The following is a 19,813-nucleotide window of genomic DNA, read 5'->3' on the forward strand; positions in this document are numbered from 1 at the left end:
TTTTCCCTAAATTCAACCAGGGAGCGGGACAGGCCTAAGTGAGGCTTAACGACAACTACCTACTTTATAGGCTTCGAGTGAGAACTTTAAGAACACATGAGTCCCTTCATTATCTTCCTACACAACATAGATCTGCCTGCCTCTTCAATTTAGAGAGCTATAAAGATAGCTGGAAGGCCAAAGTATCTTTCTCAAACAGCAAGCTACAGAAATTTAGAGGATAATCAATGATAAATCTAATTTGATAAGGACTGGGCATTAGTGGTGCCAGGTTGAGGCAGATGGATCTCTGAGTTCAAGGCCAGCCTGGTCTACAGAGTGAGTGTGGGACAACTGGGGCTCCACAGAGAAAACTAGCCTGATAAAAAACAATTTGAACCACAGCAAGTTATTTAGGCAACAGTCATTGATGGATGTTAAACTAGGTAAGGAGAACTTATCAATCTTAGATCAGAAAAGCTAGGGCAGGTGTCCAGCTTGCATCCTCATGAGATAAGAATTACACAGTAATATTTATGAAGTACATCATATTTTTAAAACGTTATACTTTAACAGTGTTTTGTTAAATTAAATCGGTCCTTTTAAAAGTTGAATCTTGGGGTTGGAAAGATGGCTCAGAGATTAAGAGCACTGATGACTCTTCCAGAGTTCAATCCCCAGCGACCACATGGTGGCTCACAGCCATCTATAATGAGATCTGGTGCCCTCTTCTGACCTGTAGGTGTGCTTGCAGGCAGAACATTGTGTATAATAAATAAATAAATGTTTTTTATAATGTTGAATCTAATCAAGCATTGTCTCTAACTTTTGTGTAGGGGACACAAAGGAAAACAATTAAATAATGCTATAGAATCAGATAAATGCAGAATTTGAGCCAATATACAGTGTGATGAATTTTCTTAGACAAAATGGAAGAGCTGGGGCTGAATGAAAAACCCAGTGGATAAGAGCACACTGCTCTTCAGAGTACCTGAGTTCCATTCCCAGGACCCATGCATGCAACTGCGGTAACTCTAGCTGCACGAGATCTAACACCCTCCTCTGATGACTGAGGGCACCGTTGTCACTTGGACATAACCACTTGCCACACACCCATATAAACATAATAATTATTTTTAAGAAATTAGATTAGTGGGGGCTAGAGAAATGGCTCAATGGTTTGGGGTACTCTCTGCTCTTCCAGAGGTCCTGAGTTCAATTCCCAGCAACCACATGGTGGCTCACAACCATCTTTAATACAATCTGAAGCCTTCTTCTGGCCTGAAGGTATACATGCAGATAGAGCACTCACACATATAAATAAATAAATAAATATTTTTAATATTAAAAATATTTATTTATTTATGATGTATACAGTATTCTGCCTGCATGTATACCTGCATGCCAGAAGAGGGCACCAGATCTCATTGTGGATGGTTGTGAGCTCTGGAAGAGCAGTCAGTGCTCATAACCGCTGAGCCATCTCTCCAGCCCCAATAAATAATATTTTGTTTGTTTGTTTGTTTGTTTTTCAAGACAGAGCCTCTCTGTATAGCCTTGGCTGTCCTGGACTCACTTTGTAGGCCAGGCTGGCCTCAAACTCACAGCGATCCACCTGCCTCTGCCTCCCGAATGCTGAGAATAAAAGCATGTGCCACTGTGCCCGGCTACAAATTTATTTATTTACTGGTATTTCAAGACAGGGTTTCTCTGTATAGCCTTGTCTGTCCTGGACTCACTTTGTAGACTAGGCTGGCCTCGAACTCACAATGATCCGCCTGCCTCTGCCTCCCAAGTGCTGGGATTAAAGGCGTGTGCCACCACTGCCCGGCTTAATTTTTTTTTTTAAAGAAATGAGGTAAATGTTTTAGATGATAATATGTAAGAGATGAAGCCAGCTAAATGGTTTAGCAGATAAAGGTGCTTACCACCAACTCTGAAGATCTGAGTTCAATCCTCAGGACTCACATGGTAGAAAGCGAAAACAAACTTCACAAAGTTGTGCTCTGACCTCCACGGCTGACACATTTATAGTAACTCATATGAAAGCCAGAGGAAAGTAAACCAAGAATTTTGATGTTTTGGTGATACAGGAAATATTCTTGTTTTCTGGGAAGCATAGAAGTTCTGAGGGTATAAGAGGCATAATGCTAGAGGTTTGCTTTTGTTTAAAAATACTGCAGAAAGGGTAGGGGAGGTGACTCAGTCAGTGAGGTGTTTGTTGAACAAGTATGAAAAACAAAGTTGAGGCTGGACCTGGTGGCACACCCCTTTCATCCCAGCACATGTGAAACAGAAATAGGCTGATCTCTTTGACTTCCAGGCCAGCCTAGTCTACAGTGTGAGTTTCAGGACAGCCAAGATGTAAACACTATCTCAACTCTCCACCCACAAAAAAAAAAAAAAAAAAAAAAAAAGACTAAGTTAAGATCCCTAGAACACACATAAAAAGCTAGGCACAATCGTGCAGGTCTGTCATCTTAGTCCTTGGAAGGCAGAGACAGGAGGATCGCTTCAACTTGGGAGCCAGTCCTTCTATCTTACTGGTATGCTCCAGGTTCAGTGACAGACCTTATCTCAAAAATTAAGATTAGGAAACTGGAGAGATGGCTCAGAGGTTAAGAGTACTGACTTCTCTTCCAGAGGTCCTGAGTTCAATTCCCAGCAACCACATGGTGGCTCACAACCATCTATAATGTGATCTAATCCCTTCTTCTGGCCTGCAGGTATACATGCAAATAGAGCTCTGTATATATAATAAATAAATCTTTTTAAAAATGAATATTAAAAGTGGGGCTGGAGGGATGGCTCAGAGGTTAAGAGCACTGTCTGCTCTTCCAAAGGTCCTGAACTCAATTCCCAACAACCACATGATGGCTCAGAACCATCTATAATGAGACCTGGTACCCTCTTCTGGACTGTAGGTGTTACATGCAGGCAGAACATTGTATACATACTTACTTAATTAATTAATTAAAAAACAACAACAACAACAAAAAAAAAAAACTTTGCCGGGCGTGGTGGCACATGCCTTTTAGAGGTAGTTGGTCTCTTGTCAGTTCAAAGCCAGCCTAATCTAAATAGAGAATTCCAAGTCATCCAGAACTACATTGTGAGACTCTGCCTCAATAATACACACAAAGCAACAATAGCAAGAAACCCCGCTGGGCATGGTGGCACATGCCTTTAATCCCAGCTCTCTGGAGGCAGAGAACAGATCGCTGTGAGTTCGATGCCAGTCTTGTCTACAAAGCAAGTCCAGGACAGCCAAAGCTAACATAAAGAGACACTGTCTCAAGAAAGAAAGAAAAAAAAAAAAAAAAAGCAAGCAAGAAAGAAACCCCAACACCTACAGAAAATGCACCTTAGTAGTCAGGAGCATGATTACCATCTACATCTTAGTTTCTTTCTTTCTTTCTTTCTTTCTTTCTTTCTTTCTTTCTTTCTTTCTTTTTTTAAGATTTATTTATTTATTATGTATTAAGTGCACATTAGATCACATTATAGATGGTCATGAGCCACCATGTGGTTGCTGAGAATTGAACTCAGGACCTCTGGAAGAACAGACAGTGCTCTTAACTGCTGAGCCATCTCTCTAGTCCTATATTTTAGTTTCTAATACATTTTCCATGGAAGGGAGCCAAGCCTCTTTGGAGAAGAGAATGACTCTAGGCAACAGCAGAAAGTATGTGACCCTGAAGTCTCTTGTCATCAGAGAAGGAAGCCTTGCATAGGACCACATGCACGCCTACCCTGGAGTTAACTGAAAGAGCTCCCAACAGACAAAGCTGAAACAAATTAAGCAACAAAATAAAGCAATACTACTTCCTAACCCAAATAGCCGTCTGCCCCTGGAATCATTTGGTGCTGTAATAGAAAGGACAAAACTAGCCGGGTGTGGCGGCGCACACCTGTAATCCCAGCATTCGGGAGGCAGAGGCAGGCGGATCGCTGTGAGTTCGAGGCCAGCCTGGTCTACAAAGTGACTCCAGGATGGCCAAGGCTAACACAGAGAGACCTTGTCTCAAAAAACAAAAAACAAAAAACAGAAAGGACAAAACTGTAGAGAAGAAATCTATGTATGTAGACACTCTGTCTCCTGAAGAATGGAGAGGAGTATTACCCTTTCCTTAATTATGGGTTATGCCTGTGTGCAGTAAAAGGAGTTATTTTACAGCAGAGAAATCTGACAAAGTAAGATGTGGGACTGTATGCTTATAATCCCAGCACATGGGAGGCTAGGTGGAAGGATCGTCTGAGACCAGCTTGGGCTCCATGGTGAGTTCCATGCTGACCAGAGGTACATTGTGAGAGCATGTCTTTTTTTTTTTGGTTTTTTTTTTTTTTTTTTTTTTTTTGAGACAGGGTTTCTCTGTGTAGCCTTGGCCATCCTGGACTCACTTTGTAGACCAAGCTGGCCTCGAACTCACAGCGATCCGCCTGCCTCTGCCTCCCGAGTGCTGGGATTAAAGGCGTGCGCCACCACACCCAGCTCATGAGAGCATGTCTTAAAAACAAAATCATACCAAACACTTGAACTGGTTGATAAAGGTCAGCACTGAGACATGACTCATGTTAATAGAATATGCTTTGAGCAAGTGTGTTGTCATAATGTCTTCAATCCTAGCACTTGGGAAACAGAGGCAGGAAGATTTCTGAGTTTAAGGACAGCCTGGTCTACAAAGTGAGTTCCAGGACATCCAGGGCTACACAGAGAAACCCTATCTCAAACTCTACCTCCTGCCCTGAGACAGAGAGACAGAGAGACAAGACAGAGACAGAGAGACAGAGACAGAGAGACAGAGACAGAGAGACAGAGACAGAGAGACAGAAAGGGGGGAAGAAATGTGCTTAGGATAGTGGGCATTCTGTGTTTGCTGTCATATGTGACTCTGGCTTCAGGTCTCTATATGTGTATATTTATGTGTGAATGAAAGTAAGCACAGCTGATGAAACCAGGGAGGGGGTGTGATGGCTCATCTTGGCTATCAACTTAACTGGAATCTGGAATCAACTAAAAGTTCCTGTGTAGCCCCATGAGGAACTTTGTTTGTTTTCTGAGACAGGGTTTCTCTGTATAGCCTTGGCTGTCCTGGACTCACTCTGTAGACCAGGCTGGCCTTGAACTCACAACGATCTGCCTGCCTCTGCCTCCCGAGTGCTGGGATTAAAGGCATGAGCCACCATGCCCAGCTCCTCTGGATATTTTTATTGTATAGGATTGTTTTATCTATGCTGTGAAATGTTCAACATTTTTAGCTATCAGGGTAATGCAAACCAAAATGACTGTGAGATTCCATCTTACACCTGTCAGAATGGCTAAGATAAAAAACACAAGTGACGGCTTATGCTGGTGAGGATGCGGAGCAAGGGGAACACTCTTCCATTACTGGTGGGAGCGCAAACTTGTACAGACACACTTTGGAAATCAGTCTACCTCAAGACTTAGCCATACCCATCCTGGCCAGATACCCAAAGAACACTCCATCCTACCACAAGGACACTTGCTCAACTATAAATTAAAAAAAAAAAAAAAAAATCATCCTGAGTGAAGTAACCCAGACCCAGAAAGACATACTTGGTACATACTCACTTATAAGTGGATATTAGCTGTAAAGCAAAGAATAATCATCCTATAATCCACAGATCTAGAGAGGCTAAGTAACAAGGATGGCTGAAGGGAGGACACAAGGATATCCCCTGGAAGGGGAAATAGAATAGATTTGTTGGCTCTACTGGAGTGGGTGGGGATGGTAACAGGAGGGGTCAGGGGTGGGGGGTGGGGGGTGGAGGAGGAGAATACTGGGGAAGATGAAAGGACCTGGGGAACACTTCAGGGGTGACATAGAAATGTGGTGCACTGGAAACCCCATGGAATCTATGAGCGTGACACTAGCAAAGACTCCTAGTAATGGGGGACATGGAGCCTGAACTGGCCATCCTCTGTAACCAGGCAAGACTCCAAGTAGTGTCATTCAGCATCCAGTGGGTGACCTGGGTTCCATTTCAGCCGGTTGGTGCAAGTGCTGCCCTGCTTCCCGACGAGAACTGACAGACATCCTCGAAGTCAAAGACATCCTGCTTCTAGCTCGGGGGAGGCTTACAGTGCTCAGGGCTAGGCAAGGCTCCAGGTCTCACCAGAGGGGAGGTGGAAATGATGTTCCACCGAATGCTGCAGGTTAGCTCTTTTATAATAAAAATGCTGGTACAGGGTCTACTATAATCTGTGGAAGGAATGTGACCTTGCCTTAGGCTAGGCCCAAGGTGAAAGCAGTCTTGGGCAGTGGAGACTCGGAAGCTCCATAAGCCCACGATGTTACTAAACACATTACAGCTCCTTGGTTAAGCCCTGGACATCCATTGGCGATTCTTCCCCAGAATACATTGAGTCTCAGATGGTCATGATGGAAGAATGTTGAGAGCACTCAATCAAGCATGCCAGCCAGCCTTTCTTTATAACCCTTGGGCAGTGGAGTGGGGTTTGTGGGTGAATGTGTCTGGTAAGCTGGGGCTAGGGGTGCCAGGATACTTAATCTACATGCAGTGGTTTAGTACCTCGTTTACATGCAGTAGCAAGGAATCCTATCACAACAAGAAAAACACAGTACTTAATTATTCTGTGGGTGGAAGAAGAACTTCTAGGTATGATTAGGTCATTTGCTTAAGGCTAGGATTTCCTTAGCATAGGGTGGGGTACTCCAGGAATCCTTAGGTGCTTGATGAACAGGATTCTTTTTGTTTGGTTGGTTGTTATTTTTTCTTTTTTCCCCAAGACAGGGTCTCTCTGTGTAGCCTTAGCTGTCCTGGACTCACTTTGTAGACCAGGCTGACCTTGAACTCACCGTTATCCACCTGCCTCTGCCTCTGGGAATAAAGGCGTGTGCCACCACACCCAGCTAAACAGGTTTCTTATCAGGAAAAGGCCAGGGATGTTATCTTCCCTAAGGCCTATGTGAAGCTCCTTAGAGGATCTGGGGGTTCCCAGATCAGGGGAAGAGAGAGCCCTGATGAGAAAGGGAGCTTAACTGGCTATCTTGATATCCCAGACTTCAACGTCTCAGTGGTGCCCCACAAAGTAGAGGGATTAGGACACCAATCCAGCCACAAAACCTCTGACCTACAGTTTGTCATGCCTGTAGGATGTGCTGGGACCAGGGCCTATCATAATCTGTGGAAGGTGAAAGCAGTCTTGGGTGGCTTGACCCCACTGAGATAAACTTGTGATAAGACTTTTTGGGTCTAGGATTAAGGTGGGGGGGGCGGTGGAACTCTGGCCTGGCTATTGTATTGCAAAACAAGCACCATCAATGTGGCACATGAGGGGTGTGGGGAGGGGGGGGGGGGGGGTGGGGGTAGGGGGGAAGGGTTAAGAGACAGTGAAGTGGTGAGAGGTGAGAGGGAGGGAGTGGTGAGGGGGCGGAGGCTGTAAATTCGGACCTGTTGGGCAGAGGATCTGCGAGATTCCTGAAGAATTATGCCAAGGGATTCGCCCCACAGAACTGATACCCAGAAGGTTTCATTCTTTTGTTTTGGTTTATTTTTTTGAGATAGGGTTTCTCTGTGTGGCCTTGGCTGCCCTGGACTTGCTTTGTAGATCAGGCTGGCCTCGAACTCACAGCAATCCACCTGCCTCTGCCTCCCAAGTTCTGGGATTAAAGGCGAGCGCTACCACCACCTGGCTGAAGGTTTCATTCTTATTCTCCTTTATCTCTGACAAGATAAAAAAGTTGTTTTTCAACCCTGGCCACTCGGTACCTTCTGAGATGGCCTCAGGGCTGGTCTATACTTTCCAAGAAAAACCACACCCTCATACCTGTCCCGAAACACCCGATAAGAGCCCACCTGAGAACCGAGACTCTAGCTGAGGAAAGGTAAGGTGGCCACAGCTTATTGTGTGTCTCGTTGTGCCGATTGTCTGTCTTTTGGTTTCATTTTGGTTGGACCGGTCCAAGCTTCTGGAAGTCACCGCTCTGCATCTGCCAGATGCATCTGCCAGGGGATGGTATACCCCTGTTGGAGAGATCAGGAGATGTCCCACTCGCGGGCAGCTGGAGCAACCAGTTTCCCGATTTGGCCGCTGTGAAGCAGATTTGGCTTCAGTTTTAGGCGCCTCTGTTTTTGTATTTGTCTATGCGTTTTTGTGTTTGTCTACTCGTTTGTTTGTGTCAGACACATGGGACAGAAGGAATCTAACCCCTTGACGGTAGTACTTGACCATTGGACAGATGTTAAGACTAGGGCTTGCAACCTCACATAATCAGCGAGCTGAACATGTCTGTGTGTCCAATGACTGTTGTATGTGTAGTGTTGATGAGACTGACAGACAGAAGGAGGAGACAGACAACCTCAAGTTTGAGAGACAAAGCAGGTCGCTCCTGCAGTCTGATTTTGTCAGTTTGTACTTTGCTTTCTTTTTTGTCTTTGTGTGACTCTTGTGACTAAGAATCTTTTGTAGGAATTCCAGACTGGGTCTGATTTTCTGATTCAGGCAGAGCCCAGTTACTGGATAGGCTGCTTAGAATTTGGTTTCTGGCCGAACGGAGCCTGCTGCCTCTCAGGACAGTGGCAGTTATGAATTTGGTCCTTTTTTCTCACCATACCGGTGTAGGGGATGGGCTACATGGCCAATGTTCTTCCATCTTTTCAGAGCCTAGGTTCCTACTTCTCCAGAAGTCTGCCATTCACGAGAAACTAGCTGACCTTGTTGTAGGTTGGCAGTTAGACACCTGTTGTGGTTTATTGTGGGGGCTGGTCACTCTAGACCCCCAAGATACTCCTTTTCCGGTGAGACTACTGATAAGATCAGATTAAAGGCCAGGTGCCTGCGAGCAGCAGTTCTGGGAGCTTTTTCCTGACTAACCAGATCCTTCACGACTTTCCTGGAATTTCTCTCCTGCAATTATAGCAGCTGTAAAGGTAGATACCTGCTGGAACATTCCAGAGTTAGGTATCCATAGCAACCTTTGCTTATGCAAATACCCATGCCTCTGTGCCTATATATACTTTGTGAAATTTTTCAATAAACGGGGTTTGATCAGATTGCAGACTTACCCCCTTCTTCGTGTCTAGTGTTCTGTCTCTATACAGGAAAAATTTCCTCCCGAGCGTTAGTCGAACCCCGGCAGGATTTGTTTTGTCTTTCTGTTTGCTTGCAACCGTTTCAGTTCTAGAAATGGGCCAAGTCTCAAGCATGGCAACTTGAGTCTAGTGCCACCCACCTCCCATTTGCTCTGCCTGCCTCTGCCTCATGAGTGCTGGGATTAAAGGCGTGTGCCACTACACCCGGCTTTTTTTTTTTTTTTTTTAATATTATTTTTCATTAGCCATGTGTCTGTGTATGGATGGGTAAGGGTATGTGTCTGTAGGGGGTGGGGTATGTGCATGTGTCTGTGGGGGTTATCTGCATAATAGTGCCTGAGGAAGCCAGAGGAATCAGAATCCCTTGGGCTGGGGTTGCAGGCAGTTGTGAGCTGTCTGATGTGAGTCCAGTGCAAGAGCAACTCATGCTATGTTCTTGATCAATAAGCCATCTCTCCAGTCTGAGGGTTATGTTTTTTCCTTTTTTAAATGTATTCTTCTCTCATATATTACATCCCAGCTGAAGGTTTTCTTCCCTCCTCTCCCCCACCTCCCTTTTCCCCCAGACCCACCCCCCACCTCCCCTCAGAAAAAAGCAAATGTGCCAGGGACATCATTACTGTAGGGTATTAAAACTAGGCCTTTAATCCTAGTACTTGGGAGGCAGAGGCAGGCAGATCTCTGTGAGTTTGAGGCCAGCCTGATCTACAAAGTGAGCCCAGGATAGCCAAGGCTAACACAAGAGAGACCCTGTCTCGAAAAACCAAAAAAAGAAAAGAAAGAAAGAAGGAAAAAAAAAAAAACCTGTGGAATTAAATCAACCTATATGCTATGAGGATATGTTAACATCAGAATGCAAATCAGCAAAATGTATTGCAATGGGGACACACATTTGTTCATATTTCCACAGGAAATGAAAAGTTGTGAATACCGTCAAAACTAATAAAGCTCAGAGGTGACCGGGGGAGGTCTTTGAACACCTTGGCCACTGACTCTCAAAGATCAAAGAAGAGAACCTGACCAGTCACTGCCTTCCCCTGCCAGGTATTAAAGCTTGGACAAGAAACACTCATCACGTAACCACTGTCAGGCCTATGAGCAGGACTTTGGGCTTCTGCAGTACAGAGCCATCCACTACGCAGAGCAACAAGCCTATGAGCAGGATGTCAAGACAGACTGTGCCCAAGTCGGGGCTGCAAGCAAAAGTTTCACAGAGCTGGGAGCAGAAATGTAAGAGACTTCAGCGAGGAAACCCAGAACACGAGATGCTAGAAGATAAGAGAGTCCAGGAGTAGAAACGTTTCAAGAAGCGGTACCCAAGTGACAGGAAAAAGAAGCATCACTGTGAGGTTCGTATCCCAGTTGTGGATATGCTATTGATAGGTTAACAGAAAGATCACATCAGACACCTGAGAACCCTGGAAAAGACATTAGAAAGAATGGAGAAGCCGCTTCAAAACTGCATAATTAGGGGCTGGAGAGATGGCTCAGAGGTTAAGAGCACTGACTGCTCTTCCAGAGGTCCTGAGTTCAATTCCCAGCAACCACATGGTGCCTCACAACCATCTATAATGTGATATGACGCCCTCTTCTGGCCTGCAGGTGTACATGCAGGCACAATACTGTATACATAATAATAAATAAGTCTTTTTTAAAAACCTGCATAATTAGTAGCTAAATTACGGGGAGAGGGAAGGTGTAGTATGAGAAGCTTTTTGGAGACAGTGTGGGGAAGGAGGTTGCCTATTCTTTTGTCACATTGGCTGAGAAGGAAGGTCAGCTGGGTGCTTTCTCTGCCTCTGTGAGCTAGTAGGCTTTTACCCCAGCATCTGGCTCCCTAGTCTTTATTGGTAAAATTGAATGTCTGGGATTTTGTTAAAAAAAAAAAAACACAGGAGGGAATGGAGGACACCAAGAAAACAAAGTCACCATGAGCAAAGTGCGTATGAACTCACAGAGACTGAAGCCGCGCCCAGGGCCAGCATGGGTCTGCACCAGGTTCTCTAAGCTTATATTAGGGCTTCCAGTTTAATGTTTTTACGGGATTCCTGAGCATGGGAATAAGTGGGCCTCCTTTTGTGTTCTCTCTCTCTCTCTTTAGGTTTTTTGAGACAGAGTTTCTCTGTGTAGCCTTGGCTGTCCTGGACTTGCTTCATAGACCAGACCTTGAATTTACAGAGATCCACCTGCCTCTGCCTCCCAAGGGCTGGGGTTAAAGCCGTAAGCCACCCTGCCCAGCTGTTGTGCTTTCTCTTATACCCTTTTCCTTCTGTTGGACTGTTTTGTTTGACTTCAATGGGATAGTTTTTATCTTATTACATTTTATATATTTTTTAAATGAACAAATGAATGAATGTAAATCTAGCTACTAGGGTAGAGGTTAACAATGGAGCTGTCATTTATACCTGCTAGGAGAAGAAAAATGACTTCTCTCCAATGGAAATGACACTCAGGGGGTGCTGGAGAGATGGCTCAAAAAGAGCACTGACTGCTCTTCCAGAGGTTCTGAGTTCAATTCCCAGCAACTGCATTGTGGCTCACAACCATCTATAAGGTTACAGGATGCCCTCTTCTGGCCAGCAGGTGTACATGCAGGCAGAGTACTGTATACATAATAATAAATAAATCTTTTTTTAAAATAAAGCTTTTGTTTTTGTTTTGATTTGCTCCTTTTGCAGCCATCGCTGGATAGCCAAAATGAAGTTCAGTCCCTTCGTGACTTCTGACTGAAGCAAGAACCGCAAACACCATTTCAAAACACCTTCTCACATTCGGAGGAAGGTCATGTCTTCCCTTCTTTCCAAAGAGCTGAGAAAGAAGTATACTGTTCGGCTCTTCCGGTTCTTACGTCCAAGATGACCAAAAAAAAAGGGGAAACAACAGCTGAGCTAAAAAGGGCCACGGCCACCTGCAGCCAATCCACTGCACGAACTGCCTATCAACAAGTCTAATTGTGGGAAATTCTGCTGGTCAATCAAACATTTCTTTAATAAAATGGTATAAACCATATCTGCATATGTGTGTGCATTTGTGTGTGTTCATGCGTCATAGGGCCTGGTGTTTATGTGGTTCTGGCAATCAAACTCAGACGCTTATGCTTGTACAACAAGTACTTTCTACACTGCGCCATCTCCTTGGCCCCTATATTGAGTCTTGTAAGACAATCTATGCAATGGTCTGTTTAGACGCCATTTGAACAAACTATGAGTAAACACCACCAATGGAAGATGAAGTAGTTAATATTAAACTATTACTATTTTGTCATTGGGCACAGTACTGTAATTTGGCTAAAAGCAAACAGTCCTACTGTTAATACATACACCAAGTACTTATGAGTAAATTGAGATTTGCTTAAAATGCCCAAACAACAAAAGAACATGGAGGTGGGCGTTGGTGGCACACACCTTTAATTCCAGCACTTGAGAGGCAGAGGCAGGCGGATCTCTATGTTCTAGGCCAGCCCGGTTTACAGAGTGAGTTCCAGGACAGCCAAGGCTACACATAGAAACCCTGTGTTAAAATACCCCCCACCCTCCAAAAAAGAGCATGGTATCCATTCAGATGGTGTTGTTCCTTGGCTTTAATGTTGTACGTATATGGTGTACATGTCTGTGTGTTTGTTTTCAAGACAAGCTTTGGTTCAGTAAGACCCCCTCCCCTTTTTTTAAAGTTTATTTATTTATTTATTTATTATGTATACAGTGCTCTACCTGCATGTACACCAGCATGCCAGAAGGGGGCATCAGATCACATTATAGGTGGCTATGAGCCACCATGTGGTTGCTGGGAACTTATGACCTCTGGAAGAGCAGCCAGTGCACTTAACCACTGAGGCATCTCTCCAGCCCGAGACCCTTTTTCAAAATTAAGGTGGCGAGCTATAGACACCTGATATTGCTCTCTGTCCTCCACATGTCATGAACACCACGTCCCCAAACTGATCTGGCTTTGAATTTATAATTATTCTGAGATCATAGAAATATATAACCTCTTACCTCTACTTCCTATTTTGAAACTTTCCAGCCAAAAGACTTGATGTGTCCAAAGCTGACTCTCCCCACTCCGTCACCATCCCACTGGTGTCTTCCTTCTTCCAGTCCCTCAGGCCAAAACCTTGATGTTATCCTTGCCTGCTTAATTTTTGGTCACCTTCCCACATCTGACCAGATAAGACATTGTTTGCCTTATATTCAAACTTTATTTAAAATCTGACTACTTTGAGCCAGGCAGTGGTGGCGCATGCCTTTAATCTCAGCACTCCTGAGGCAGAGGCAGGCAGATCTCTGTAAATTCAAGGCCAGCCTGGTCTACAAAGCCAGTTCCAGGATAGCCAGAGCTACACAGAGAAACCTTGTCTCAAAAAAAAAAAAAAAAAGAAACCAAAAAAATCTGACTATGTTTTTGCTTCCTCAATATACCCGGTTCAAGATGCCATTCTCTGCTGGGTGTGGTGATGCATGCACTGAGGCCGAGCACTTGGGAGGCAGAGGAAGACAGACTTCTATGAGTTTGAAACTCTCCTAGTCTACATAGTAAGTTCCAAGCCAGACAAGGCTACATAACAAGACTTTGTCTCAAAAAAATAAAAAAGATACCACTATCTATTGCCGTTTTTGGAAGGTGGGGTGGGGTGGTTTCGAGACAGGGTTTCTCTGTGTAGGCTTTGCTGTCCTAAAATCACTTTGTAGACCAGGTTGGCCTCGAATTTGCCTGGGCCATTTCTTAAATCGCTCACCCCGCCTCCCATCCTCCTTTGTGCGCCACAGTTCATAGCACCAGGACAAAGGGATTGTGTGTGACACTCCCCACCTTATTTTTTCAGACAGGGTCTCAGTGAGCCTGAAGCTGTTTTGGCTATCAGACTAGCAAAGCTGGAGGATCTGCCTATCTCTACCCTCATAGCGCTCAGATTACAGAAGCACAGTACACTACTATGTGCAGCTTTTATATGGGTCCTGATGGTCTGGAATCAGGTCCTCACAGTTAGCAGTTACTTATACACTGAGCTACTCCCTGGCTCTCAGAGTAACCCTTCTTGGAACATAAGGTAAATCACATTGCTCCTCTGTGCTAAGCTCTCCCATTTAAAAACTCTTAACCAACCCCACGAGATCTACAAAGCCTGCAGCATCTGGTCCCATCATTACTTTATCCTACACTCTTCTGATTCAGGGCCTCACTATATGGTCTAAGCTGGCTTCAAATTCACAATTCTGCTTCTTCTGCATACTTAATGAAGAAGTCACATGCATGAGTCTCCATGTCTGGCTGTGTCCCCCATCTTTGCTTTATGTAAACTGGATTCCTCGCCACTCAAGCATGGCAGGCATGCTTCTGTGTCAGGGCCTTTGGAGTGATCATCCTTTCTATTTCCCTCAGGAAACTTTCTTCAAAGTGCAAGCCACTTCCTTCAAATGTGAACTCAAATGCACCTTCTAGGTAAGGGCCTGCTTTGACCATCCAGCTTAGTACTTTGTTTTGTTTTGATTTATTTGGTTTTTGGTTTTTCTTTTCCTTTCTTTCTTTCTTTCTTTTTTTGAGACAGGGTCTTTTGTGTAGCCTTGGCTGTCCTAGACTTGCTTTGTAGACCAGGCTGGCCTGGAACTCACGGCAATTCACCTGCCTCTGCTTCCCGAGTGCTAGGATTAAAGGCATGCGCCACTGCACCTGGCAGTTTTGGTTTTTTAAGACAGGGTTTGTGTACAAAGTACTAAGGTACTTCTTTTTTTTGTTTGTTTTTGTTTTTGTTTTTGTTTTTCGAGACAGGGTTTCTCTGTGTAGCCTTGACCATCCTGGACTCACTTTGTAGACCAGGCTGGCCTCGAACTCACAGCGATCCGCCTGCCTCTGCCTCCTGAGTGCTGGGATTAAAGGCATGCGCCACCATGCCCAGCTTCAAAGCTACTTCTTAAATACTTCTCTGCTATTTTTATTCCAAAGTACTTATAGAATCACCTTTCTCTACAGTTCATTTAATTGGCTTATTTTGTGAGGTTGATTCTTGCTATGTTCTTCAGATTGGTCTTGGACTTCCAAGAATGTACTCCTCCTGCCTCAGCATCTTGAGTAGCTGCCACTCCACTGAGTTCCAACTCACTTATTTTAACAAGTTTTCCACTTTTCCAACCAGAATGGAATCTCTGTGACAGGCACAATTCCATTCCTAGAGCTTCAAACAATATCTGGTATATAAAGTACAGGGGTGTGTGTGTGTGGGTTTGGTGGTGGTGGTAAACACCTTTAATGCCAGCACTCAGGAGGCAGAGGCAGGTAGATCTCTGAGTTCAAGGCCAGCCTGTTCTACAACAGCCAGGGCTATACAGAGAAACCCTGTCTCAAAAGAAGTGTCTGTGTGTATTTAAAGAGGGTCTTAGAGAAATCTTACTTTTGCTGAAGTGAAGAATAAGTAAGAACAGCAGATAATGAGAAAGCTCCTTATAAAATACAAATAATCAAACTTTCATTTCTTACAAACTTTAATTAAGAAAGGACAAAAAGGCACCTTTCTTCCCATTCCTGTCTGATGGGGACTGAACCCAGAACCTCATACATAACAAGCACTCACTACTGAGCCACACCAAGAGGCGTCTCCCCTATTATGGGATGGAGCGGTCAGAGCCCTGGAAGCTTTTCCCAGTTAAGCTTCCTAATACACATGCAGTTAGATTCTAACTAATGTGTCTGCCAAACACCCTTTCATGTAAATTGACATGTCCAGTTATGTGCAATTCTAACTAATGGGACTGTCAAACACTCTTTTCTGGTAAATCCTGGTCTCCATAAATAGCCACTCTATAAATAGCTAGGAGTACACATATATTGACACTGCACTAACTATTAAAATGAATGTAGGATGACTTTCTCACGTTCTCTGGTGCCTCACATTTGACCATGTCCCCTGGAGGGGGAGACCTGGTGGCACTCAGAGGAAGGACAGCAGGTTACCAAGAAGAGACTTGATACCCTATGAGCATATACAGGGGGAGGTAATCCCCCTCAGGAACAGTCATAGGGGAGGGGAACAAGGGGAAAATGGGAGGGAGGGAAGAATGGGAGGATACAAGGGATGGGGTAACCATTGAGATGTAACAAGAATAAATTAATAAAAAAAATAAGTAGGAATAAAAATAAAAATAAAAATGTCGAGGCCAGCCTGGTCCAAGATCAAGTTCCCACTGTCCTAACACGTGTTGTGGCGCTAGCACAAGCCACTCTTGCACCACCAAGAGGCCCAGCACCTTCTTCTAGGCTCAGACACCCACTGAATAAAACTCTATAGAGGCAAAAAAACAAACAAACAAAAACCCGAGTGTATTATCATCTCAAAGCTCCCTGATTTACCTGTTTAGTCTCAGTCTTCTGTGCATCAGCTCCATTGGCCTTGTCTTGAAAGGTATAAACAGTTCTCCACACTAGGATCCTGTGTGAACAGGATCACAGGGCTTCCAATGTCAGAGAAGGCAGAGGAAGCACTGAGCCTCCCAACCCCTTACCTTGGAAACTTCAAGTAGGGTGAGGCACATTTTTCACTAAGTGTTTACAAATAGAATAAGTGTGTGTGTGTGTGTGTGTGTGTGTGTGTGTGTGTGTGTGTGTGTGTGTTTTATCTGTAGATACACTCGCACCACCCATGGAAGGAAAACAGGCTAAGGGTGGAGGAGCCCCTCACTAATAGGGGTGATGACATTTATCTCCACAGGATAGAGCTGAGTTAGAGAACAGTGTGGTTAAGGCAAAAATAGTGGGGCAGATTACAGGAGCTCCATAAAGCTATCTGTTTTCTAAGGCCTGGGTGGGTGGTGTGGTCCTGGGGTTAAAGGCACATTACTGGAGGAAAGACCCCTGCATGTAGAAAGGAAGGAATTTCTCCTGGCACCAACAGTGATGAAGTTTACTGATTCAGATCTTTGTGAATCTAGGGAAAGGAGCTTTAATAAGAAAATCTTTTAGCTTCTTGGTTGTAGGGGAGTTGGCAGCTTATCACTCTTTTTCAGTCTCTTCAGCTCTCAGCTGAGTTAGGAAGACTTGGCAACAGTAGGATCATGAAGGCTGGAAGTGGAGTCCCAGGAATCAGGGCTCATGTGCTGTGGGTCGGCGCAGGAGGTGGATGAGTTTCCTGCAGTGTCTGGCAGAGGCAGGCCTGGTGCTGCTATTCCGCAGTAACTGATTCTCTGAAGAGAGCAAGGCTAACTTCTCACTGGCGCCCAGGGATACCAGCGCCTGCGGGTTAGGAAGCAAATGACAGGATGTGACATGAGGGTGAGAAATGGTGCTGCAGGCACATGCAAGGGATTCCCCTTTAACTGGGAAAAGGGAAATGGGCCTTTTATGGATTCGGAATACATTGATTCTAAAGTCTCAAGAGCTACAAATCAACAAGGCTTTTCTTTCCACTCTCTTTGGTTACTGGCCATAAAAAAATCAATACACCAGATGACCTATTCAAGTGTCCCCAGTAAGAGGTTAAGGAAAGCAGTAGTAACTCACAGTAAGACAGATATCTGCCTCACAGTGGGTCCCTCATCTCCAACCAAGCATCTCCATCATTGTTTCCCCACATGGATTGCCAGAAAGTTTCTTAGTGCCAGCACTATCCTGTCAAATGCCTGTGGCTTTAATGCCACCACACTGACCTAGTCTGCTCTGTGATGTCTCAGATGTGAGAATCCCACTGGGGTCTTTAGAGACTCAACATTAAGGCAGAAGAAGCAGAATAACCTGGTATTTGATAAGAGTAGGCTCTAGGCCCAGTTTTAAAGCCTAGTCCCGTCTGGTAGCATTGTAACTCTGACAAGTTATTGAATTATCTATGTTTTATTTTCCTCACCTGAAAAATCAGGCTAATAATAACCTTAAACAAGTCTACAAAGGTAAACTTCTTAGCACTGTACTAAAAACAAAAACAGTTGGCACTTTGATGGCCTCAGTGTCTTCTGGTTCCCCCTCCTGCTTCCGCTTTCTGTCTGGAAGAGGTAAACTGGGATTCTTGGGATCTCAGGCATGTATGTCCTGGCCCCCTGGAGCCTTCCAGATCCCTTCCTTTCTCTGGGTAGGATTGGGAAACCCATCTCCAACATAAAGTCCTTGAGTTTCTCACACTCGGACAGGGAATCTTTTGTATTTCTAAGTGTCCTATGTCCTCACACCACATTAGAGAGACGCCATGAACTGCAAGGCCTCTGCTCCTCGGGCTTTACCTGATGGATACAGGGCTCCTGTCGGAGGCTCCGAAGAGCAATGAGGGCAGCCTCCTTGACAGTTGGCTGAGGGTCTCCACATGCCATTTCTAGGAGCCGCTGGGGTACTTGGCACTTTAATAGCTCCTTGCCCAATCCTTCAAGTCCCAGATTGCCCAGAGCTGATGCAGCATTACGCCGGATACCATCCTGAGGATCTCCAAGCAGCTGGGTCATACTGGGCACTGCAGCTGCCAGGGACGGTCCCAAGGGACCAGCCTGGTAAGCTGCATTGCCCACAGCAAAGCTGGCACTGCGTCGCACAGCAGGGTTTTTGTCTCCAAGACCTAGCAGCACAAGGCTGAGCAGTCCAGCCTGGTTCTGCAGTGCCCCACGTAGGGCTATGCTGTGTTGTAATAAGTGTCCCAGGAGCCCATAAGTACGGACCCGCACAATATTCTCTGAGTGGCCCAGGAGGCTACGCAATAGCAGATAGGATTCATCAGGACCAGACAGGAGCTCTTGGATAAAGGACAAGTGGCCGTGGGATAGCACCCGAGCAGTATGGGTCAGCAGGGACAGAAGGTCAGAGATCATGAGGGGCTGGTCACTCAGTAGAACAACAGAGAGGAAGGAGATGATGGTTTTAGAGGAGGTAGTCACTGTGTTCACAAACTGTTTGAGAGAGGTGGGATCCATGAGGGCGAGGCGTGTGAGGAGGCCAATGGGCAGCTCTGCTTGTAACAGTGGAAGGTGGTGGCAGCAGACCTGGGAGAAACAAGAGTTCAGGCAAAGGAGTTCAAGAGAGGGAAAGGTATACTGTAATGGGGAAGGACAGCTAGAAGCTGGGAGAGAGAAACACCAAGCCAAGGACAGAAATAGCCCATGAAACCCATGGGGGCCTGAGAGCAGGTCCTTTCTACACTTATACCTGGCTCTGAAAGGGTACAGTTTCTGCCTCCAAAGACCCAACGCATAATGCCAAAGAGTGCCAGTGCAGAAATTCCTGGCCAAGGAGCTGAGCTACAGTGCCTCCCTACTGAGTTTCAACAGAATCAGATGAGAGACCAGTGGATGGGAGAGACACTAGCTCAGCTCCAGCTGCATGTCCACATCTGGGTCTGAGTGCTGCCTGCACTCCAACCCTTCAGTCAAGCTGAAGGTGCCCTACTCTCTGAAGGCCTAGGAGAGCCTAGACCTGCCAGGATGTGAGTCTCAGAGGATGCAACATTGGCCGTCTTCCTGTCCCACCTTCACACCTGGGTAAATTCCTCCAAGTACCTGCAGCAGGTAGGCTGCCACTTCTGAGTCTCTGAGATCAGCCAAGATTCCTACAAAGAGGCCATCATCCATATCCAGGGCAAAGGGGAAGCAGAGCAGCTTACACACGGAGAGTACCACAACAGGGAGAAACTCGGGCCCCTGAGGCCTAGGAAGGGAGCAGAACAGACTTACACTTTATGACGCTTCCCTCTCTCACGTCACATTTCCTCTCCTGATCTCAGCAACTCCTTAGGTTCCCAGCCTAACCCTTACCCCACCTCTAACCTTCTGGTGCAAGCTGTCAGCTACTCCTTGCT

General features: G+C 45.3%; 1 protein-coding gene across 1 annotated transcript in view; it reads right to left on the reverse strand.

The window, feature by feature from the left end:
- Nucleotides 1–16,610: 16,610 nt before the first annotated feature.
- Nucleotides 16,611–19,813, reverse strand: part of Stk36 (serine/threonine kinase 36) — a 29,673-nt gene continuing 26,470 nt past the window's right edge. The window contains exons 25-27 of the mRNA XM_051154080.1: nucleotides 19,515–19,662; nucleotides 18,255–19,001; nucleotides 16,611–17,277 (exon numbers count right to left, since the gene is read on the reverse strand). Of these exons, the coding sequence (XP_051010037.1) occupies nucleotides 17,128–17,277; nucleotides 18,255–19,001; nucleotides 19,515–19,662 (1,045 nt within the window). The 3' untranslated portion in view covers nucleotides 16,611–17,127. The remainder of the gene's footprint in view (nucleotides 17,278–18,254; nucleotides 19,002–19,514; nucleotides 19,663–19,813) is intronic.

Source organism: Acomys russatus, chromosome 12 (genome assembly GCF_903995435.1).
Source record: "Acomys russatus chromosome 12, mAcoRus1.1, whole genome shotgun sequence".
Taxonomy (NCBI): domain Eukaryota; kingdom Metazoa; phylum Chordata; class Mammalia; order Rodentia; family Muridae; genus Acomys; species Acomys russatus.